At 41.8% G+C, this 25,104-nt stretch overlaps 1 protein-coding gene across 1 annotated transcript in view; it reads left to right on the top strand.

The window, feature by feature from the left end:
- Nucleotides 1-226: 226 nt before the first annotated feature.
- Nucleotides 227-25,104, top strand: part of PDGFD (platelet derived growth factor D) — a 158,655-nt gene continuing 133,777 nt past the window's right edge. The window contains exon 1 of the mRNA XM_065423566.1: nt 227-350. Coding sequence (XP_065279638.1) covers nt 227-350 — 124 coding nt within the window. The remainder of the gene's footprint in view (nt 351-25,104) is intronic.

Below are 25,104 nucleotides of genomic sequence, written 5' to 3' on the forward strand. Positions count from 1 at the left end.
CTTCCCCTTGCCGTATCACCTGCCGAGCTCGGAAGGCAGCGATCCCCAGCAGAAAGTTCAGCAATGCAGGAAGTTTGGGGGCAGCTCGGAGAGTAGCTCAGGGGCTTTTGACTCAGCATCCAAAAAACCACCCCACCCCATAGGGGGAAAGAGGTGAGGGAGGCTTCCTTGGAGGAGGGAGCCGGGTTTCTTTGGGCAGATACGGTCCCCCTCACAGCGGATCCCAATGCAACTGTCCGTCCGCCTCCTTCTCTACGTTGTAGTCTGTGCAAACTTTTGCAGCCGTCAGGGCACCACTGCCCAGAGCGGATCTATAAAAGCCTTGCGATCCTCTAATCTCAGGCGAGATGGTAAGTGGCTCTCTTGTTTCTTATCACGAGTATTTACAGGACTAATGCAAACCCAGTGGCGAAACTTAACCCCCCCCCCATCACCTGCCCCATTCGCTTTCAGACGTGCGCCTATTGGGAGCCGTCGTCTCTGTACGCTGTACCTAGTGCATTGCACTAGATAGCTTACTAGTGCTTAATGTACATTACTGAGCCTAACCCTATGCATAGCTTGCCTTGGTAGAGAGAACTAACATCTCTCCAGGTGGAGGTGCTGGACTAAGAGATGAGAGTTGTCCCATCTGCTCTTCCCCTTCTCCCCCATGCTGTTTGAGTGGGGTGCTCCCACTGCAGCATTATTTGGTAATCACCTGTAATTCCTCGTGTCCTAGGACGCCCAGGCATAACTGAGGGAAAGAAAAGAACCGCTGCAAACTTCTCAGTGTAACTTCAGGAGGCTTTCCAAGGGCTCATGGAACCTGCACTGTTAGTTTTGTATGTTGCACCCTCTGACTTGTCTCTAGATTGTAAACTTTCAGGGGTAGGGTAAACTCTTCTTTGCTGCCTACAGTACCCAACCTATATTGGGTGCTGCTGAAGACCGACAATAATCATAGTCTGAGCTTTTGCTTCTTTTTGTGTCAATGGCAGTAGCTGATTGAGTGACAATAAGCTACCTAAAGCTGACTGGCTCTCCTTCAAAACCCCTGCCATGGGGAGGTCTGATTTTTATAAACACTTTGATGAGAAGACTTGAATAGTTTGATTTTAAGATTTTCTTGTTGGATGGTTTGTTTATTTTTGAACCATGCAGCTGTACTAGAGGCCCCTGTTTAATAGACTCTCCTGTGAGATTCCCACAGCCAAGTTGTGTATGTCTGTGACTTTTTCCTTTAGGAGGGGGACAAGGAAGATAAGGGAGTGAGAATGCAACAAGCAGCGAATGAAACCCAAACCGTGAATACAACTAGTGCTATTGCTGCTGCTTCGGGGGTTTCCAGCTGCAAACAGCTGTGGCACATCTCTCCACAGCTGCTATTTGCTGCCGGAAGCCCTTAAGGCAGTAGCATCTCTAAAAGGTTTTGGGAACAGGTGGGGCTGTATCAAGTGTCCCATTGTGGGACATTTCTTATGTAGTCTCCTCCTCCCACCTCCCCCGCCTGTTGTAATGAATTCCTTCAAATTAGCTGCTTTTTTATGTGTCTCCAGCCCCAGGCACTGATTACACATTCTTTTTCTAAAGGCCACTTGTGCAAATGGGGAATGGTGGCAGCAGCTTTTTCCAGAAGTCTGTTCTTTACAACTCTTGGAAGATGTGCCCCGCCCTATATGTGCGCAGTATCATAGTGACACACTTGTCCAACTAGCTGTACCTTCTTCCGGATCATAAAGTGATCTGGTTGAAGGTAATAATGTACCTCTATCAAGAAAAGCAGCTGCCCCTTCTGAATGTGCTCATGTGACTCTAGAGTCATCTAGTGATGAATGTTCATAGGAGTGCGCCACTGAAGGGAATTTTAGTGAACCCTGCTTGTTCATAATAAAAGATAATAATGGCAAAATCTTCTGGTTTGGGAAAGTAAGTTAGTTTCTTGACTGGGATGCCACAGGCTTTCGGATTGTTGCCTCTCATGTAGTTTTGAGTATGAAGTCCTGCTTTTAAACATTCCATTCTAGCTTCTTGCTGATAGAAATCCAAGAATGCAGGTAGACAGTTCTTTCTTATAAAAAAAAAAATAGTGAACAGAAGTTAAGATGACAACCTCTTTCGGTTGGCTGAATTCTTTATAGGCCGATCTTTAATATTCATTTTCTAATTTGTCCAAGATCATGCTTTTTTATATGTTCGTTTTTATTTTTTGGTGTGTCTTGAAGTGAAGTGAAGTTTTAGTTAATTTGGGGAAATATTTAGTTTAGGCCTCTTCTGTAGAGCTAGGCAAATGGGTTCTGGAGGAGAAAAAAAGCATATAACTGAAACTATTTCTATCCCTGAAATCTAATGCACTCATTCACATGTCCTTGTATTAAAAATAGTGTGTTTATAATAAAGACACACACCCAATGATTTCACTGTTGAACATTTTATTAAGCTTCATATTCTTTTTGTCTGCTCATTTCTCATCTTAAAAAGTATAGAATGGCCAACTATCACTGAACTGTGCTAAGAAGGCAGCTCACTTATCCAATTCACACCCCAGACAGCGTCTTCAGGGGAACTCCCTGAAATAATTTACCTAAAACCTCTTAAAATAATCCTCTTTTCACATGGACAATAGGTGGAGTTCAGTGACTGATGGTATAAAGCTAGTTTTCTCCCATGCTTACGATCAGCTTGAGAATAGATCATTTTTCCCCATGTGGAAAAAACCTGTATAGGTTGGCACTGCCACTGTTTCTCACCTTGGGAATTTCCAAGGGGAAAAAAATAGTATGTGTAAAATGATTAGGAAATTGCTTTCCTGTCAACTTGGATGACTTGACTTGAAGATTAAGCTTGGTACCTTTAAGGCTGGCTCCCATTGAAGTCAATGAGTCTGTTAATTGACTTCAGCGAGAGTGGAGTGGGCTCTTTTTTGAAAGCACTGAATGTATATGAAATTGCATGTTTACCATTGTACCCTACTGGCCAGCCCTGAACAGGTGCAGGGGCAGGGGAGAGAGAGAGGAGCACAAGGAATCTCTCTCAACCTTCTGCACGCACACAAAAGCCAGACACAATTGCAGACTGCTCCTCATTGGTACTCCTGCAGGTGTTAGCTACATAAGTTGTGGTAAAAAGGGAATGGCCAGTAGAGTTGTCCATAGAGGGGGAGTTCACGCTGTGTCTTTTACGGAGTGTAACTGCAAGTGTGCGCCGCTATATTCTGGGAAGCTCCAGGACGTGCTGTTCTTCCACAAGGCACAATGCATCCTGGTGCTGCTGCTGGGGTGGGGCAGCTGTGTACCCCCCTCCCCCCCCAAAAGCAGGCAAGTGACTAATAGCTCAGATTGTACTTAAATATTCATCAACAGAATCATTGCCTGAGCTTGTTGACTAAGGCCTGTTTATGAAGCCAGAGGACATGAGTTACATTCCAAATGGATGCAATTAGCTGACAAGCATGGTGGCTGTCTGTAGGTTGCTATAGGTCACTACAAATACTTTTGTGTGCTGTTTTATTTTTTAACTTGTTTTGGTCTGAAGTGGTGCTATTACTGATGGGTGGCTTGCACTGCTGAATTGAAGGTGGGCAGTATTTATTTATTTTTCTCTGCAAATAATTTAATCTGTGATAACTATGAAGCACATGGTTACATTGATGTTAAAAATGTTGCAATGCTGGTTTTCAAAATACACCACACAGACAAAACCTAAGGCAATATAATTCCCAGGGTAGACCATTGTGATTTTGATGTTGTAGACTTAGAGAAATCTACACAGGAATCCAGGTCTTTTGATGTGTGAAAAAATCCAGATTGTAGGTTGCCAGACCACTGACAACCTGTGCTTTCATTTAAAAACGAACAAACAAAAAAACCCACAAACCCACATCCTTTGGATTGTAGTTGTCAGTTACTCAAGCAGAATGAACTAGTGATATTGAAAGTGCATAGTTATAATATGGAGACTCAATGTATCTTTTGACCAAAGCAAACCTCTTTGGTACAGTGCAAGATTCCAGAGTGTCTTCTTTTAGCCTGAAATAAGTCGGCATATGTGTAAATTGAGTTTAGCTAAGTCTGAGGTGGATTTGAACAAAAACCAATAGATGAAGGGCAGCACTTAACATTTTTGGAAGTTGAATGACTATCAATCCAAACCAGACAGTGCTTCCTGCTGAGGATGTTAAGAATATAAATGACCTATTTAAAGGCCACATCCTTGTGACTCCTTTGTCCTCTTGAAAGGACAGGTGTTGATGACTCAGCTGCCCAGTTTAGCAAAAATCATTTTTATTTATTTAATTTTAAAAAATTACAGTAGTTTGGGGTTGCCTACAGTAGTTATAGTGCACTTGGTGATATTTATTTAACATGTTAGTAGACTCTTCATAGACAATCCATTGAAGATAGAGATTTACACATGGTGGGCTTTCAGGACTGGGCCCTTACCTTCTCTGCTTCAGTTTCCCCATCTGTAGTGTACAGATATTACCACCCTCCTAGCACAAGTGTAGTGTGCTTTTTGTAAAGGGATTTAAAGATGAAATGTGCTAAATAATAATACTTAACACCTATTTATTACTTTGTAATGTATATGTCTAGCAACTACAGGTTGCTTGCTCCGAGATTGTTGCTGTTTCTCTGGACTTAGGGTGACCAACCATCCTGAAGGAGGGCGGGGAGAGAGAGAAAGAGAAGACAGTCCCAAAATTCAGAGTTCAAGTCCTGGTCCCAAGTTGAATGACTCCAGGACAGCATTTGTCCTGGCTTCCCTGCAGCGCTGCTCTGTGCCTGCCCGAGGTTCAGGGGTGGCGCCAGCCTCTTCTGGGTGGGGTGGGCTGAGGTGGGCCTTAGCTCCCCCTCACCATGAGGGCCTGCCCCTCCTTCTCTTCCCTTGAGGCCCCGCCCCCTAGCCAGCCATTACCTGTAATAATAATAAAACATTAGACTCAAGTATAACTTGTCTGTCAGTTGCTGGTGTCTCTACCTACATAATTAACTGTTTGGACTAAAGAACAAGGGAAATTACAGGGAAATCATAACTCTGACTCAGCAGCAATCAATATGATGGAGTTCTTCAAAGGAGCCTGCAAATGTGTTTTCTCAAATAGATTTATAGCACATAGTGGGAAGACATTTCCACTGGAGACTTTCCAGATGGTGTCTGAATTACAGTACTTCTAACTGTTGAAACATATTGAATGGTATCATTGGTAATAACCTTAAAAACGGACTTTGAAAACCTGCTCATTGTCTTTTTTAGTTCATAGAAATTGAACTTCATTGTTTTTAAATTCTAAAATGATGGCTTTTTTGGCCCAAATCCTGCCCTGGGAGAGTGTTTTGTAAGTTGCCTGTGAAGAGATGTAAATGGGAAAATCATAGGGAATTATTAAGGCCCTGATCCTGCAAAGGCATTCATGTACTTATGTTTCAGCATGTAAGAACCCAGTGAGCCAGATCTACTACGGATCTATGACAATGAATCTATGAAAATATACACCAGCAGAGGATCTGGTCCACTGAAACTAAGCCTGTGTATAAATGTTTGCAGGATCAATGCCTGCATTTTTATATTCTATAGCATGTAAATGTGGCAGAAGGGAAGCGGGAAGGGTAAGAATAAGTGTTATGGTGGTTTATAAAAAATAGTATTGAAGTTAGAACAAAACTTCAGTTCTGTGTTTTCAGAGAGCAGCAAAAAGTTGTAATAACATTTTTGAAAGCTCCAGTTGAAAAGTGAATTGTATGACAAATATTTGTTTTGAACTACTCAAAGCAGTTGTCATCCTGTTTGCATGGTTATATGCTCTTGTTGGCACTGGAACTTAAGGTATTTGAGTTGAAAGTAAAATTTCTTTTTAAAGCAGTTGCTTGACAACTTTCCAGGTTGCAAGTTGCTAAAATGGAGACTGCACTTTGATGTTTAAAACATTATTTTGTGAAAAAACTATAATATTAGTTTAAAATAAGAAGTAATTTACAGTAAAAGAGAGAGTCCAAGACAAGTAATCTTGCAGTGAAATAATACACAGATTCAGGACATTGTATTGCTGGCCCATTTTTACCAGGCCAAACATGAACCTTACCTAAAAGGAACAAATCTGCAAAAATACATATTACTTATATAGTAAAAAGTCTCTTCAGGGATTGGATTTTCATTTCACTAATAATATATGTACAAAAGGTGCAGTAGAGTATTTATCATGCTGTTGAATTTTCATATTTATGGTGGAATTAGCTATACAAAATGCATTATACATAACTGCAGCAAACCATAGTACAAGAAAATTCCCATTCATAATAAATGAAATTGCTAATACAGTACTTAGATTTTAAATTCTTCCGTGGATGCACCTCTATCTCCATATTTTTCTGTAGAGTACATTGTGCTGTAGGTGAGACTCTCAGCAAAGGTCCCACATGAGGCCTACACACCATTTAAATCTTAAGTGGGACTTAAGAGGTGCACTGGCTCTGTGCTGGTCCTCTGTAAAGCCAGGAATCTCACACCTTATGTGTTTAAAAAAAACCCTTAACATTTTGGCATAGAAACAAGTTAAAGTTGATCACACAAAGATCCCACTACTTAAAATCTAGCGATCAGAGTGTAAATAAGAGCTTTATTCCCCCATGTTGTGACAGAATTTTCCGAGGAAGGGACATTGCTCAGATACTCTTGCCTTTTCCTGATGAAGCTCTTTGGGCTGAAATGTTGGAATAGCTTTTTGTTATGAATCAATCTCCTGTTTATAAAGCGAGAGAAATGTCCTGTTTACAGTGACAGAGTGAATATGCTTTCTTTGGGAGCATGGTTTGGCTCTAGTATTTTGGTAGAGAATAAATCCTGCCTGATTTCAAGCTTCCTATGGCATTTGAGTGCTCAATGTTTGGTTTCATTCCTTATTTTTGATCTTTGTCCCACATTGCAAGGGCCAACATCAAACAGTTGGCAGGCAGAGAGTCCTGCATGCTGGGGATAGTGCAGGAGGACACACTTTGCGTTCTGAATAGACTTTTGCTAATGCATTTCAACCCTGCTGTCCCTAGTCATTATGAGGTTGAACTGTACAAAACTTATTGATTAAATGCTAACTCCATTAAAAGCTTAAAAAACAACAGCCTTGACCTTGCTCCAATGGAAGCAGGATCTGTCTCAAAGTAACATACAATAAAAGAAAAGGTTGGTGAGTTCTGTGGAGCGGTTGGGCAGGTCTGACTCTAGGTGAATGTTAGAATATTCAAATTACAGTTACATTTAATTAGTGATTGCACAGTTTAGCACTGGTAGCCATGAACAGAGAATGCAAATATTTGCAAAAATGGAGAATATTGAGGGTTCAAAGTGCCCAGTTGGTCTTCTGCCTCCAGTGAAAATCTGAGTGTGTGCCATCCACAGGATATCCTACAGGACCCTAGGGAGGCTAGGGCACAGTATGTTTCCAAGCCAGGCCTTAAGGAAACCTGTGTTTTTGATGTCTCCATATCTATTTGCTTTTTATTTTAAAGAGATATGGAGTGGATTATTAGTGATTCTTTTGTTCCTGGATCAATGGCAGGAAGTTTCTCTCCGTGTTCTTGAATTTCCAATAGTTGCATTTGTTTTTTTTCTAATCTGATGTGGCCTACCATAAAATTGAGAATAAGGTGTGGAGCCATTCAGGTCCCCACTTTGAACCCAGATTAGTTACGTAGTCAGGATGTAAATACATATTCATAATTATGAATAGTGTGATATTTGGGAATAGTGTGATATTTGTGCCCTTAAGTTTACAACAAAAAAATCACTTGAAAATTACTTGCTCTAGCACACCTGTTATGGAATTGTTGTATGCAAACAACAAATAAGTGATGTTAGCACAGCTGATTGGGCAGATGATGATGCCTTTAGATTTGTAGCTGCTCTCTGTGGAAGCAGACATCTTTCACACAGCTGCTTAATCATGACGTCTCAGCAGGGATGATCATTGTTAGGAATGATTTCACTGTCTTCTAAGCATGTCAGAAAAAAGGGTTTAAAACCTTATCACAGAAACCCAGGGAGAACTTGCTGCATTCAACACATATGAATGAGCACAAAGTTTCTGCAGTCTTCTTATTTGTTGCACTGGTCTAGAATCTCTGTCTATGTCACAGTGTTAATAAATTGAGTGGAACCCATATGCCCTGCAAACAGGCAGGTAGCTATTACCTGGCAGCAGTACCTCATCTCCTGCCCAGGGAGGCTCTGTAACTCTATCTCCCACCTTCCAGAAACTTGTGAATGATGTTTTGCCAGCTGTACAGTGGGGTGAATCAGGTCCCTGCAGCAATCTGACAGACAGCTATGGAGAAACTTTAAAGGTCTGCACAGTGCTTCAGCTGCATTCCCAGCTGATAACTGTAGCTGTAAGACTGGAGAAAAACCAAGGCCATTAGGGCAAAGAACTGCTCCAAAGGCACTCTGAGGGATGAAGAGGACAAAGAGTATCCTTCCCCTCCCCATGTCCATCAAGTCACCCTCCCTAATAGAAATAAGTGACGTGTAGAGTGGCAGTCCACCCTCCCCCAAGGTTACAGTAACCCCTCTGGTCTCAGCTCAGGCTAGGTTTACACTACAGCGGGGGGCTGCAACACAGCCTGGCTGTGAGGACGGCGGCAAGTCGAGCGCTGCTGCGCCGCCGTCGACTCCGCTACCGCCTCTTGCCGTGGTGGATTTCCGGAGTCGACGGTAGAGCCATCAGGGATCGATTTTTATCGCGTCTTCACTAGACGCGGTAAGTCGATCCCCGATAGACCGATTGCTACCCGCCGGATCGGCGGGTAGTGAAGACAAGCCCTCAGAGGAGCACAAGGGTTGCTGCTGGTGGGGGAGCTGTATTGGGAGGGGTAAAATATGAAAAAGAGCCATATCTCAGCATATATCCTGATACAGTTTTGCACGGTAAATGAATCCCTTGGTTTCTAGATGCCTGTCTGAAAGTTGATTTCTTTTTGGTGGTGGGTGGAATTAAAATGGCCAAAGAAACCAGCGAAAGCTGCCATCCTGGTGCCTGTTCCTTTGCATGTGTCTGGAGTCTGGTTGTATCCCGTAGTGTAAAGAAATTCAAGAAGGCAGCAAGGAACACATCACGTCGCCTTAGATAGACTGGATTAGATTTATAGGCTTTTAAATAAATACTTAGAGATTTTGTAAGAACTTCAATTGCTTCTCCTTTCACCTACCTACCATGATCTCAGGTCAATATTTTCCCCACAAGCTTTAGTGTAACAAACGGAGCTCCCAACATTTCGTTTTTGAAATGTCAACAACTCTCACAGGAGAAATATAGAACTCTGAATGCAGGTCTTGTCAGGTAAATTACCTTTCAGATTACTTAAAAAGCTGATGATCAGAATGTTGGCTGTGTAAAAAAGTGTTGCCTTATTTCTCATGAACTGAGAGAGAGAGAGAGACATGTGTCGTACATGTTTACTGTGCTTTTGCAGTGGAGTAGTTTAAAATTCAAGAATAAATTATTGTTTGGAAAACAGAACTTTCTAGCGTTTTATTTTCAAAAAGGTGCCACTGGCAGGTTGGCCAAACCAGAACAATAGCACCAAGCAACTATCCAGTTTTCCTCTAATGGCAGTGGCTGTGCTTCCACAGCCCAACAGCAACTGCTTCTGTTTTTCTTACATTTCACTGGGGTGGGAGTTAACCCATTTCCTTTGTTTGTTCCTGATCATTATCATTTTTTAACTGGGCTGCATATGTTTATGACCTAAAACAAAGTCTGGGCTCAGTATTGCTGTTTTCAAGGACAAACTATCATGAACGCTGCAATATTATCCCCTTTCCTTATTACTCTGATGGTTTTTCTGTCACTTTAAAAATCCTGCTGGTCCCAATTAAAATGGAAAGTCCGGTGCCTGACTCTGAATATCAAAATCTAGGCAACTCTATAGTTGATTGTGGCCGAAGAGTGTTATTATCTGGTGTTCATTAGCCCATATGAAGTGAATAATCTCATCAGGTTTGGACAAGGATTGACTTGGGATGATGAAAGAACCACTAAGAAGTGATCCATTCAAATCTATAAAGAGGCATTAGCCGGGTTTTTATAAGAGAGCTTCTACTACCCATGTTGTTTCTGATATGCACACCTGTGACTCCATCCATATCCATAGTGAGTACTGTTGCTGAATGTTAACTCTAACTATACAATGGTGTAGGGGATACCAAAGTTCTTTCTTATATTTAAACACCATTTTTTGTAACTGCCAGTAATCATTGACTTATGAAGACCACTCTGGCCCTAAAGAAGTAATAAATACTTTGAGAATCGAAGTCTTCTATTTCCAGCATTCTCAGACTAGTACCTTTCCAATCACTGCATTAACTTTATTGAAGACAAAGGGATTTCTTTTGATAACTTCCAGCCAATAGTTTTTCTTACAGGCAAAATTCTGATTGTAACCACAAAAATCTGGAAGACATTTTAGCCACAGAAGCATTTTAATTAAAATGTCTGTAAAGATTATTAGATATTGCCAAAATTATTAAAGGGACTGTATCAGCATGAAATCTAGTTCGTTTCAAAAACTAAGTTAAAAGTAGTTTCAGTAACCAGTGAAACAGACGATACACAAAATGCTGTTGGATGCATGAAGTAAAGAAACTGACAGAATTAGAATCATTTATCTTTAATTTGTTTCAGTTATGGTCATTTTAGATGTTTCTTGTAACAATTCAGAGATAAGGGGTAATTTTAATTTGTTAATGGCTCTTTACAGGGTAACTGTCTGATTGTTTAGTCCTAGAATGTAGGTTTTGATTTATAAATTAGTTTTATAAAACATATCATGAACAAAAATTGTGATAATTTGTTAAAAAGAGAAATTAATAAATTCATAGATTCCAAGGCCAGAAGGGACCACTGTGATGATCTAGTCAGACCTTCTGTATAACACAGACCATAAAACTTCCCCAGAATAATTCCTATATCTGTTAGAAAAACATCCAATGCTGATTTAAAAATTGTCAGCAGTCAAGAATCCACCACAACCCTTGGTAAATTGTTCCAATGGTTAATTATCCTCACTGTGAAAACTTTATGCCTTATTTCCAGTCTGAATTTGTTTGGCTTCAACTTCCAGCCATTGGCTTGTGTTAGACTTTTCTCTGCTAGATGGAGGAACCCATTATTAAATATTTGTTCCCCATGGAGATACTTACAGACTGTAATCAAGCCACCCATTAAGTTTCTGTTTGTTAAGCTAAATAGACTGAGCTCTTTGAGTTTATCACTGTAAGACATGTTTTCTAATCCTTTAATTGTTCTTGTGGTGGTTCTCAGAACCCTCTCCAGTTTATCAGCATCCTTTTTGAATTGTGGTCACCGGAACTTTCACTACCTGGACAATTGGCTCCTTGAAGTGATGCTCATTTCTCAAGGTGCAGCAAGGCCCTATGGCTGCTCCACTTCTTGGGCTTCTGCCCCAATGTGGAAAAGTCTACACTCATATCCACACAACAAATAGACTTCATCGGGGATACTCTGGAGTCCATTACCACCCAAGTATATGGCTAGCCTCATTTCTACAGTAAAAATGAACTCTCAAACCACACGAAAGGCTTCCTGCCACTTCTGAGCCATATGACAGCCTGTACATTTGAAACACACTCTTTGCAAGACTACACTCCTGGTGTCTTCAAGCCTGGCTGAGAACTGTTTACACATTTCCCCCCTCCCACCACAACAAACACAGTCTATCCAAGTGGGTGTCCACACTTCAGAGGGTCTTTAGCTCCCTCAGTTGGTGGAAAGATCCCGAAAAGATGTGTGTGGGAGTTCCGGTCTCAGAGCCTCCCTCCACAGAGATCTTCACCACAGATGCCTCCCCAGCGAGCTTAGGGTGCGCACTTTATAACTTCACAGGTCAGGGCAAATGGATCCCGCAGGAGGGAACTTTTAACATCAACATATTAGAGCTCAGAGCGATCCATCACACTTGCCATCACTTTCTACTCCATAGCAGGGGCCACCCAATCAGAATAATGCTGGACAACAGAACAGCAATATCTTATCTCCGATGACAAGGCTGAGTAAGATCCTGGTCCTTATGTGAAGAATCCATAAGACTTTGGAACTGATGCATACATATCTCACTGCATGCTGATCTCAGCTGTTTATCTACCAGGACTGCAGAGCACAGTAGGGGACTCCCTCAGTCTGCATTTCTGCCTCAACCACAAGTGGGAACTGAAAGAGATATTCTGAAGGGGTATGTCTTACTTGGAGTCATCCGGAGCTAGATCTCTTTGTGACACCATCCAACATGTAGTGCAGATGATTCTTTTCGATGGGAGATGCCATTTTTATCCCTTGACTTCTCTTACTGCTATATGCTTATTCCCTGACGCCATTACTGCTCAAAGTCCTGAAGAAGCTAAAACAGTTATGATTCCCATGTCTCTGCAGCTGCCTCTCCACCTTTCCCTGACAGCAGATTTCCACCCCAGCCTCTCAGCACATCACTTCAAGGTCTGGCTAATAGATGGCTTGCTGGCATCGAACAGGACTACTCTCCAGAGGTACACACAGTACTGCCTAACTAGGAAAACCTAGTTACAGAAGTGGAAAGATTTTCAAGTTTGATACAGCCAATGATCTGTACCTCTGCTCAAATCTTTCCTATCATATATTCTGAATTACCTGCTGAATTTAAAATCCACAAGATTGTTTCTCAGCTCAGAGTTCAGGTCTCAGTCACAGTTCACCGGTCTGCTATTACAACCCCTGTTGAAGGTTTTTCCAGTCTTCGCTCACCTGACCACTATGAGGATTATAAAAGGGCCAGTTCAACCTTCCTTACTCCTGATAAAGAACCTACTCCACCATGGGACCCCAACTTAGTCCTTAATGCACTGAGGAACACCTTCCCTCCCCCGTTTGAACCTATGTTATTTCTTTCAAATTGTCCCTCAAAATCTTATTACTCATAGCCATCACCTCAGCCAGGAGGGGAGGGGAGCTTGGATTCCTTATGGCTGATCCACCATACATGGTGTGCTGTTGTGACAAGAGGACATTACATCCCCCTTCTCATTTGCTACCTAAAGTTTCTTCAGAGTTCCATTAATCAGGAGATTCATCTCCCAGTGTTTTACCCCAAGCCTCACTCTTAGAAAAGAAGCAAACTTACATGCACTAAGAAGAGCGCTTGTCTTTTACCTTGACAGAACTAAGCACTTTAGGACTTCTCTTACACCTTTCATCTTTATTGCAGAACAAATGAAAGGGAACATGATCTCCATCCAGAGATTGTCTAAATAAGTTTTGGGGTGCATCTTAATCTGTTACAAAGCCGTGTGTTCCCCTCCCAGAGCGATTGTCCATTCTGCTAGGGCTAAGTCTACCTCCGTGACCCTACTGAAAACATACCCATCTCAGACATTTGCAAGGCCACTACCTGGTCTTTGGTGCACACCTTTTCCCAGCACTACACTCTCGTACCTGCTTCCAGAGCTGAGGCTGCTTTTGGTGACACCGTTTAGCAGTCTGTACTGAATCCTCCTCCTTGTCACCCTCCTCTGTCCTGAGGTACTTCTTGGAAGTCTCCTGAAGTAGAGCATCCATAGGGACAATAACCTGAAGAAGTTAGTTACCTTGTAAGATAATTGAAGTTCTTTGAGATGTTTTGTATCAGTAGTGCTCCACTACACGGCACTCGCCCTCCTTCACCTCTGTTCCAGAGTCTTTCTCTCTGGACTTTGTGGTGGAGAAGGAACAGGAATGGTGGCAGGTCTGCCCTCCCCTGTATACTCTCACATCGGAGCACAAGAATGTGTAGGATGCCAGCATGGACCCATGGACACTGCTGATGAAAATGTACAATCAAGAGTGCACGGGTGTGTGTACATCCTGAAGCAGCACACCCATAGGAACAAAGCATGTTGAAGAACTCCAATTACTGTACAAGGTAAGTAACCTCTCCTTTTTGCAAAAACATATCAGTTTTGATTAAACTTTCATTGGGAAGATTTCTCAGGTGCAGGATGTAATTTCTGGTCAAAACAAGAGAATAACCAATAGCTTGGTACCTGCGATGTGGGAGACCCAGGTTCAAGTCCCAGGGCTGAATCAGGCAGATCAGGGACTTGAACATGATTCTCCCCCATGCCAGGGGGTGCCCTAACCACCAAGTGGTTAACTATTGTGGGGTGGGTCTCTGTGATGGTTCTTGGGGTATCCAAATCTATGAGTCACCGTGTTACCCCCTGCCTGCATAGTGAGGGAGTCTTGCTTGTGGTAACTGGGTGCTTAGCTCCCTAACATCACCCGCCTGTTAGCCACTCAAGCACTCTTCTCTGGGCTATGCCAGCCCTGACTTTGCCTTGCAGGTTAACCGTAGGTCACCCCAGTTCCTGAGTCCCTTTGAAACATTCCCCTGTGATATCCAGCCCTTGACACTACCCACGTACAGAAATCCCTGTTCCTCTGCCCACAAAGGAGCAGTGTATCCCAGTTTACCAGTTTTACCTTAAATCACTGCTCTGTTTAACACACAGCACTTGCAATGAAACAAAAGCAGATTTATTTGAGAAAGAATAGAGATTCCACTAGAAACAAGAGAGAGTGATGGAAAGCTGATGGTTACAATACAAAACAAAATAATAAAACATGAACGAGGCCCTACACTTATTAATAGCTACCTTTCTGAGCTAATAAAAGTTTAGTCTAGTCTTCTGCAGAACTGGCTGGCTTCACAGGAAGCAGGATCCAGCCTTTCATGAAAACCATTCCCGCTCAACAAAATGAGTCCTCAGTGAATGGATCTAAAGTGCCTGTACCCACTCTGTGTTATACTGAATTAGGCTAGGTCTACACTACATCTTATGTCGGCATAACTTATGTCGTGCAAGGGTGTGAATAAACTGCCCCCCTCGAGCGACACAAGTTACACTGACATAAGTGGGGACAGTGCTATTGAAGTTATATCCTTATGGTCTTAAGGTTGAAAGGAGTCACCAGGGAGTGATATTAGTCGGTGGCAGCCTATTCACACAGGAGGGAATTACTGCTCCTCTCTCTTTCACCCACCCCCACCCCTTCAGCCAGTGAGGTAGTGCGAGGCTCAATTGTTTACAAATGCCCCATCCCAACAGACAATCAAAACCATCAAAGACAACTGCAAACAAACCACCGGGATGTTTAAAAAAAAAAAAAAAAGGAACACTGTAACAGACAGAGGGTCACCCTGCCTCTGAATAAAGACTTAACACTGAGGGTACGTCTACACTACCGGCCGGATCGGCAGGTAGCGATCTATCTATCGGGGATCGATTTTATCGCATGTAGTGTAGATGCGATAAATCGATCCCCGATCACTCTCCTGTCGACTGCTGAACTCCAGCAGTGCGAGAGGCGGAAGCAAAGTCGATGGGGGAACCGCGGCCGTCGATCCAACACCGCGAGGACGCGAAGTAAGTAGTTTTAATTCGATCTAAGATACTTCAACTACGCTATTCTCGTAGCTGAAGTTGCGTATATTAAAACCATTCCCCCCCCCCCCAAAGTGTAGACCAGGGATCAGGGCATGTCTACATATACAGTTGTGCCGCAGGAGGTCAGACTAGATGATCATGATGGTCCCTCCTGACCTTAAAGCAGGGGTTCTAAAACTGGGGGTCAGGACCCCTCAGGGGGTCACGAGGCTATTACATGGGGGTCGCGAGCTGTCAGCCTCCACCCCAAACCCTGCTTTGCCGCCAGCATTTATAATGGTGTTAAATATATAAAAATGTGTTTTTAATTTATAAGGGGGATTGCACTCAGAGGCTTGCTACGTGAAAGGGGTCACCAGTAAAAAAGTTTGCGAATCACTGCCTTAAAGTCTATGAGTCTATGAACTTGCCCCTTCATATTACATGTTGCTCTGTAGGCTCTACTGGGTGTTGGTGCTGGAGTGTTGATCTTACGGATCGCTTTGTCAGTCCAACTCGGCTTGTTGGAAAACACCTGCTGGTGGTGTTTCCAACACAGCCATGATTTCTAACTTTTCATCTGGGGTTAGTCTTTTCCATACACCAGTGTTTTCTAGTCAGGTTTCCCTGTGCCTGTCAGGCACTAACTGAGAGTATGTCTACACAGCAAAAAGAGACCTGTGGCAGTGAGTGTCAGAGCCCCAGTCAACTGACTGGCTCATGCTGCTGGACTAAAATAGCAGTGGAGGCATTCAGGCTCAGGCTGGACTCCAGGCTCTGAAACCCAGTGAGGAGGAAGTGTCTCGGAGCCCAGGCTCAAGTCCAAGCCCGAACGCCTACACTGCTATTTTTAGCCCCATGGCATAAGTCCCACAAGCCCAAGTCAGTGACCCAGGCTGTGACGCTTGTGACCGCAAGATTTTTTTTTTTTTGCTGTGTAGATGCATCCACAGAGGAACTAGTCCTCCCCTTCACAACATATATGCACAACAAGAGCTTCATGGCAGTGATAAGCTTTTAGTCTATTCATGTGTACCATCTGCGGGCAACCTCATTGTGGGGCTCCTGCACATTACGGGATTTCTGCATTTTGTGTTTTTTCATTGGGTTTAACAAATTAATACTAAACCAACCTAAATACTAAATACTGAACTTTCACAGGGATTTTTCTGTACCATCCTGGCTGCAAAAAATTTACAGTCTAAGGCAGAGGGCGTAGCAGATTGCATAGTGGGTGTAGATGCAGGAGGGCTCTGGGTGGCTTCTCACTGCCCCGGCTAAGTGCCTGATCCAGGGCCCACTGAAGAAAATAGCAAGACTCCAATTGACTTTTATGGACTCTGGATCAGCCCTTAAGAACTGGGGCCGCAACTTAACGTTAGTAAACATTTTCTGATTAACATCGTATTTGATTCCACAGGCCTTCCCATTCATTAAGGACTGGCCCTTTTGCATGTTTATAAAAGAACATGATTTATTGATCTGTCTTATTTCTTACTAAATATAGTGGGAGGGGCAGCCCCCCTGAGATAATGCTGGCTCTCCTACCGCAGCAATGGAGGATAAGCAGTTAGTCATCCTGTACATTGTTTTTCATTTTTACAGTGCACAAAGACAGACCCTGTATATACACACCCTATGTGTCTGTACATTCTTTGCAAGACCTGGAATGCTGCAGTGTGTAACTTTGCATGATTGTTTATAATCTGTGTAACAGAATTTACTGTGTTTGTGACCTATTTAAGGAGAGTGCAACTGCTGTTCACCTTGTGCTAATGACTAGTAAATGAAATGCTAATTTACTTTGCAGCTTTGTGCTGCAAAAGTTCAGGTATTCAGATGCTTTTAATTAGCACCTGGTTTGCACACTAGACTGAATAACTGCTCTAGTCTGACAACTTTTAGACATCTTTGCTGGGAGCCAGGTAATTAAAATGAAGCTGCTAGTGTCCCTGTAGTTAAAGTGGTCCATGTTTTCAATATTAACCTGTGTTTTCCGGGAGTTTGGGCCCTGGGGTTTGTGAATCACATTTGACTGATCTGTAGTGGAAGAGATGCGGGATCAAATGGTTTGGCATTTAATTGGTCAACCTGCTTAAATGTATAAGGTTACCTGATCCCCTCCACTGCGTAGAGTGGAGGGGAATAAAATAGAGAAGCACCCAGACATGTGGGAGCAGTGCCTTCATGGTGTGCTCCTTCCTAATCTCGGTGACGGGACAGCCCTCCATGAAAAAAACCGTATGGTCAGGGATGTGTGACTCCTGAAGCGATGAGAGACAGCAGCTCTGTGACAGTGTTGCCCATAAATCTATTGAGATCATCCAGTCAGTGATGCATTACTTAGGTTGCCCTTCCCATTACAGAAATACCCCATGAGGTTGGTTTAAGTCAGCTGTGGGTGGTCAGCATTAGCAGTCATGCTGTCATACATATGGTGGTGAGTTGAGAGGTGGGGTGGGGGAGGAGGTTGGGAACCATTGTGGAGGCACAGGGCCTCTCTGGAAACATTCCCAGGCCTCCAGGACTCTCCTGAGCCCTGTACAGAGGGCTCAGGACAAGGACCTCACACACTTCCCATTACAGAGGGGAAATTCTGCCACCCCAACAGTTCTTTGAAGAAGTAAGTCCAGGAGAGAGGACTTGGGGAGATTTCTGGTCCATGTGATGTTTTTTTCTTGTGCAGGGGACAGTGTGCCCATTGACTGGCAATAAAATACAATAGGATGTTGTTTGGTTCTGGTTTTATATGCTTTTGCACACTTTCCCCCCAAAAAGTTCAATGCTTAAGGATGAAAATCTAAAGGCAATTTGTAACCCATCCACCAATAATGTTTGCGTTTCGTTGTTTTGGCTATCGCTGAGAGAAAAAAGTGCAACTAATCATATTTTTGCCTCTTTTTCTATTTTGAAAGTTATTATTAAAATCCTTATTTGTAAGGTACTATGGGCAAAATCCTGTTCCCACTGAAGTCAGTGGAAATTTTGCTATTTACTTTAATGTTACTAGGTTTTACACCCTAAATAAGGACACCATATCATTATTTATTCATTGTAGTTCCAGTATTCCTTCCTAATAAATTGATAACCCAAACTGACATTCAACTCTATTTGAGTAAATGGGGCCTCATTCAAAATTCTACCATCAGAACTACACTGTTTTGCATTGTGGTCCTATAACCCAGTATATAAACTCTGTTCAAAATGTCAGATTATTCTAATAGAGGTAACTTTAAAGTGGGTTATGAATTTTTCACTGCAATTCTGGCTCTGCCTGGGCATGTACTTTTATGACTATAAATAAGGTTATTCTCAGTGCTATTGTCAAACAGTATTAGTGCATGGGTGTGTTTTTCTCTTCAGTCCTTTGTTATTCTGAAGAATTGCTATCATGTTCTTGGTAAAATTAATAGATAGTGGTGGGACCATTCATTTACGCTTATATCCAGATAAAAGCACCATTTTGAGAGCTGAGATCTAATGCGTGGTGTCGGGGGTCTGTATATTAGAGAACAATCTGTGCCCAGACCTTTATAAAATCCCTGTATTTTTATTCTAGAGGCCAGATCTTCAGTTGATGTAAATTGAAGTAGCTCCACTGAAGTCAATGGAACAACCTCAATTTATATCAGCTGAAGATCTGCCCCAGATGGAATTTTAGAGCCCTGTGGTGATGCAAAATTTGTATGCGCAGCCAATCCACGATCTGCAAACATGGTCCGTGGATATCCACAGATTTGCAGGGCTCTACGGATTTTATTTACTTAATCTTTTGAAGTTTTCTGTAGGCCTTTTTTTTTAATTAAATGTTTTAAAAAAAAAAAATCCATAAAGCTTTTTACACACTTAGGGCTCAGTCTTGCTTGCACTGATATCAATGGGAGTTTGCTAGTGGCATTATTGCAGCATTGTCAGCCCCAACGGTTCCAAAATCAGGAACCCCCAGCCCGAAAAGAATCATGATATTATTACAATAATAAATTGTTTGTTTTGGTTTTTCTATTGTTGAATTCCTGTCTGGCTTTTGAGCCTTTAGGGTTCACGTTTTGAAGCTCTTCTCCACAACAAGGGCTCTAAAACTTTTTTTAAAATGAATGTTGAGATTCCCATAGAATCATATGACTCCAGGAGCTGGGACTTCAAGAAGAATATCTAATATTTAATTCACAATTAAAATGGGGGGAATTTGCAACACCATTAATGGGAGCAGGGTTAGGTCTATATTTTTGTTTATACACACACACACACACAGTAGTTAGAATATCATATGTAGTGCAATACACTGTACCGTGGTCAATTTTATATATATACAATATTCATCTGACATTTAGATGTACCACCACTGCCAGCTGCTGCAGACCTTGCAGAGGCATTAGCCTCTGAATCTGTGCAAGATGATTTTGGCAAGAACTGTAGTCCTTGTATGATATTGCTTGTAAGGAGACAGCACTTGATGGTAGCTAGAAGGTATGTAGTGAAAATTGAGCCAGAAGTCGCTGTGGAGGTTGCTATACAGTAAAGAATGAATCTTGACCCCAAAATGGGAAAAAGTAGTTTGGCTGATTTTTTTTAGAATTGTTCCCTATCATCATCACAATTAAATGCTTTATCAGGATGTTAGTATAAATTGTGTGGTTACTCCACGTTTAAACCCTTTGCAGTCATCTTAATGTCTGATTCTTTACTGTATGTTTGTCTTGTCCAGCTTAATCCTTACACAATTCCTCTCCTCCCGCCCTCTGATTAGTCCCATTGAACCCTTATACCATCACCAGGGTCCAATCCTGCTAGGAGCTACACACAGGTGGACCACTGCTCCTGCACAGAGATCATGGTAAGTCCTGCAACAGCTGCAGAGATGAAGTCAGTGGGCAGAATCTGACCCTAATTCCCTGTTTTCAGATGCTTATGACCTTTGAAAATATCACCCTGGGGCTGCAATTGCTCTCAGGCCACAGGATGGAAAAGATACTGAAAAATAATATATAGTAGCATCGCCCCTCAGCAGTGAGTGTGTGGAAAGCAAGTGAAGCTCTATGGTAGCTTGTCAGAGATTATGCTGGGTAGAGCAAGAGCCACCCAGGCAGACATGGATATCATAAGGTTTAAAAGAAGGAAATACAGCACTAGGTACCCTTCTGCATGTGACTGTCAGGGCCTTTCAGCACATATTTCAGAGCCTAGAGCAATAAGATTGTTTACCTTGGCTGGTCACCTTTCCATCCTACTCTTGCAGGACATCACTCTCCTTTGGGAGGAACTCTGGATAAAAACATTACTTAGGCCTGAAACCTGCAAGAAACTTTTGCGTAGGCAGGTGGGCCTCTGCATTTGCCCAGAGCCCCCATAGGCCTCAGTGGGGCACTGTGAGAGTGCAGGGAGCATCTATGCAGAGCTCCTTCCTTACCAAATCCGGGCCTTATTGAGGGCTGTTTTCTATAGGCCCAGCAGTAACGTTCATCTCTGAATTAGACTCTGAGCATCGTAAGAGCGGAATCCACAACTTCCTCCTGGATTTTTTTGAATAATCACTAATAACCTTCAGGCCAAATATTACATGATTACTGTAAAAAGGTGCATTTTGTAGTTGTTGCCATACACACTATTATTGGATAGCTTTGCAGAAATGAATTCAGCAAAGGCACTGAAAATGGGTCTGCCATGCTTGCCTGTGTGTTTGTAAAGCGCCTAGCACCTAGAGACACTGCTCCTCAGTGGGGCCTTTGGACACGCCCATAATCAGATAATAAATCATTATAATAACCCCAGTGGTCACTATATTCTGAACTTTACAAAGGGGATAGGTAGTATTACAACATTATAGGTGGTATTTTCCGAAGCACTCATTGGCTTAACTCTGTTCCCATTGAAGTCAGTGGTAAAACTCCCATTGAATTGAACAGGAGCTGAAGGTTTTTGGAAATCCCACCCTATTATTTTTCATTTTTCAAGGAGTTACAAGTACTTTAGAGCAGTGGAACTTAGAACCACCACCAAAAAAAAAAAAGGGGGGGGGGGAAGAGTGATAGGCAAAAAGGTAAGCCCATCATGAAAAGAAGAAGAAGAACTGATAATAAAAAACATTAAAGAAAGCAAAGGCCTAGAGAGTGTCTGTGCTGTAATGATCCGCTGGCTCAACTGGAGATCAAAGACCTATATATTTAAGCTTTGCCAATAATAGCAGTAAGCATGCAAGTCCCATTTGAAAGTAGAACACACACATAAACAAGCCCACATTACATATGTCATAGATTACAGCAAACACATGGGAGGAGTTGAGGAATAAATCAAATTATGGTTGCCAGGCAGAAATATGTGTCTTGGTATGAAAAACAGGAGTCTATGAGGTCTATTTTGCATTGCTCAATAACTCTATTGGATATAAAAAGCTACATCTGGAAAGCTGTTGTTGGTTTTGGACATCTAGATGTATTGCTTCTGGTTGACATGTGCTGGAGGGCAAGAAAAACTAGCATAGCTCTCTGAGCACAGTTTCATAAAGAGACATCTTATTCCGAGAAGAGTAACTCACTACTGTGCTTTACCTCTTTGCCCCTTTCCTCAAAACTGTTTGAATTAAATAGGAATTAGCAAAGCCTTTCCCTGCAAACATTCCAAACAAACAGTATTGTAAATAGTCTGATTTAAAAAGCAGTTTTCATCTGAAAGTTGTGGTTTAAAAAATAAAAAAATCCCAAATCCAGGAAATTCAAAGTTAAGTTTACACTTAAAAAACAAACATAGGGAAGTATGGGAGCTTAACTCTGTTTTGGAGGGTGAGGAGCCATCTCTTTATTTGTGTAAACAAACTGTACTTTAGAAATATGAAATAAATATCTGTGAACATAAAGCTATAGAAAAAGCCAGGAAAAAGAGCAAGATAAATAACTAAGAGGAAGAGAGGAACTTCCACACAAGAAGAGATTGAAAAAGCCTAACAAATGGGAAGGTAAAGAATAAGAGGGATATGTAAAATGATGCATGGTATAAAAAGCTAAATTTAATTGTTCTTTTTACCCTCTTCCGGAATACAAGATAGAACCTGATTTAACTAAAAAGCAACACCCTTATAGAGGTAAGAGTAAATATTTCTTTACACAATGCATTAGCTTACAAAACTTTAAGTTTCAGGATTTTAGGGCCTGATCCATAACCCACTAAAGTCCAAGCAAGTTTTTCCATTGACTCAGGCCATAAGTGAGGCAAATAGTTCAGTACAATTTTATAAATCATTAGTTCCTACTGGCTTTGTTCCTGGGCCCATTGAAGACCAGGTCAATACTCCTATTGACTTCAGTATTGCAGAATTGATCTCCATATGAAGAATGGAAATTGTAGTTACTCTTTCCAGGGCTGTGAGTCCTGGTGCTTCAGAAATATAAACTAATCACCAGCTGGGGTCAGCATGAATTTCCCCCTTTGATTTATAATATTGTGCAATCACTCATATGCATTATGGGCGTTCTGAGCCCTCCTCTGAAGATCCTGATGGAGGCACTGTGAAGAGACAGGATACCGAACTAAATGATGGATTGGTCTGTTCCAGCAGTTCCTAGTAAAAATATAAACCAACAATAATAAAAATCCCTTTGAGGCTTTGATTGTTGGACTTGAATTAATTAGAAAAACAAATGCAGCTGGATATAGTGTATTGAAGATAATGGGCTGTACATCAGTAAATGCAGTGGTTATTTGTCCTCACCTTTGAATAGTATTAATTCTTCCATTGAATAAACCTTTGTTTGATCTAATCTGAACTGAAAGATACTGACATTCATATTCTTCTGGTGTGAATAGCACTGCACTGTATGGTAGAGCTGATTTAGAAAAGGGAAGTTAAAATAATAACAGTTTTCACATTATATTATTCTGCAGCTTCAAAGCCCTCTGCGCACATTAGCTACTTAATAAGCTAATAAAGCCAAGCTTCTCCTCTCAACTCTCTCTGCCAGCTCCCTTGACAACTTCATCAGGCTCACAACTTTTGGATCACTTTCTATTTCTTCTTATGGGCTTGATCCTGCAAGGTGCTGAGCATTCTGGCCCAGTTTCAGCAAGGCACGTAAGCATGACTTTTAAGCATGTGAGTGGGCCCACGTGTGAGTCAGCTTAGCATCTGGCAGGATCAAGCCTTTTCTCTCTAAGTTCTGTGGCCCCTTGTCTGTTACCTAAACTACCATAACCATCTCTTCAAGAGCTTGATTGCCTCTTATCTTTTCCGCTCCAGTCCATTCCACACAACAGCCAAAATGATCTTCCTGGCTCCTCCTGCAGACCCTTTCTGTCCCTCTTCTCTCTTCCCATGTACTTCAACCTCTCCTTCCTTCCTTTCAAGGCTTTGCGCTTTACCACACCAGCCTGCATCTTCTCTCCTCTCTTCCTACACCCTTCTCCTCATGCACTCTGCTACCAACTGTCACCCTCTTTGCTGAAACCTTAATTCCCTCCCATGAAAGGCACCATACCTTTTTTTCACCACTCAATCTCTCTGGAAGAGATGTGCCCTCTTGTGCTTTCCTTTGAACTCCCTCCTAAAAATTCATTTCTACTGGCTGGCCTTGCTCTGATAACAGCTGGCTCCTATCCTTGTACTTCACCTCAGAACCCTTTTTATTTAGCTTACATTACAATTTAAGCACTGCATTTATAGATGAACAAGCAAAGCCTTGCTAATAACAAGATGGGGGCCAAACACAGCTGCTTAGTCACTTTTCTTTATATCACATGCCTTCCTCATCCCCCCACTCCTAGTCTATGATTTCTCTGTTCATGTTGCAAGCTCTTTGGAACAGGGAACTTGCCCATTTGTATGTAATTTTAGCATCATAGGCACCAATGGTGCTATGCCAGTAATAGCAATTTATTAAGAGTGTTTGAAAACTAATAGCACCGAGGACAGAAGTATCTGGATTTGGGTTGATAAAGTTACTGAAATGCTTCCGTAAAACCCTAAACATCTTTTTTTCTTTTTAAATGTGTTCTGACTCCATGTAAACTCTTGAATAATATTACAATAGCGTGTTTCAAGAATATTATAGACAAGGCACTAAAGAACCAAATTACAGCTCACCCAGTGTACGTCTCATATCTTTAAAAATGTTAAGACACTGTCAATGTGTGTGTAGATGTTGGCATATAACAACAGACGTCTGTTCGTGTGTGTAAGGCTGGGTGAGCAAATGGCTTGAAAGTTGGGCTCATAGCTACATCTGCCCTTTCCATGTAATACTTTGTAGAAAGTGGAAGTAAAATTGAAATCTGCCCTTTCCATGTAATACTTTGTAGAAAGTGGAAGTAAAATTGAAATCCCTGTGGTCAATAATCTTGTGTATCCCACCAGGCTAGTTAGTTGCCAGAGACCATGAGGGTTTTAGAGATTTTGAAATTCTTTCCAGTCCTTAAATGTCAATCTTGAAAATTTTCACAAACCGATAATCCTAAACAATTTTGGAGCAGGTCAATCAGAACATTTTGTTTTGATTTAGAGCTAAAATTCTGAAACAAAAAGTCATTTCAAATAAAAAAATCACCCAAAACTTTTTGTTTAGAAAATGTTGAAACAGAACTTTTTGACAATTTCAAAACTTTTTTCAAAAAACTTTCAAATCAGGATTTTGTTGAAATTGACCCTTTTTTACAAACAGATTTTGTTTTGACTAATCAACCTTCCCTGATTTTTTTTTT

The sequence above is a fragment of the Emys orbicularis genome, chromosome 1, assembly GCF_028017835.1.
Source record: "Emys orbicularis isolate rEmyOrb1 chromosome 1, rEmyOrb1.hap1, whole genome shotgun sequence".
Classification (NCBI taxonomy): domain Eukaryota; kingdom Metazoa; phylum Chordata; order Testudines; family Emydidae; genus Emys; species Emys orbicularis.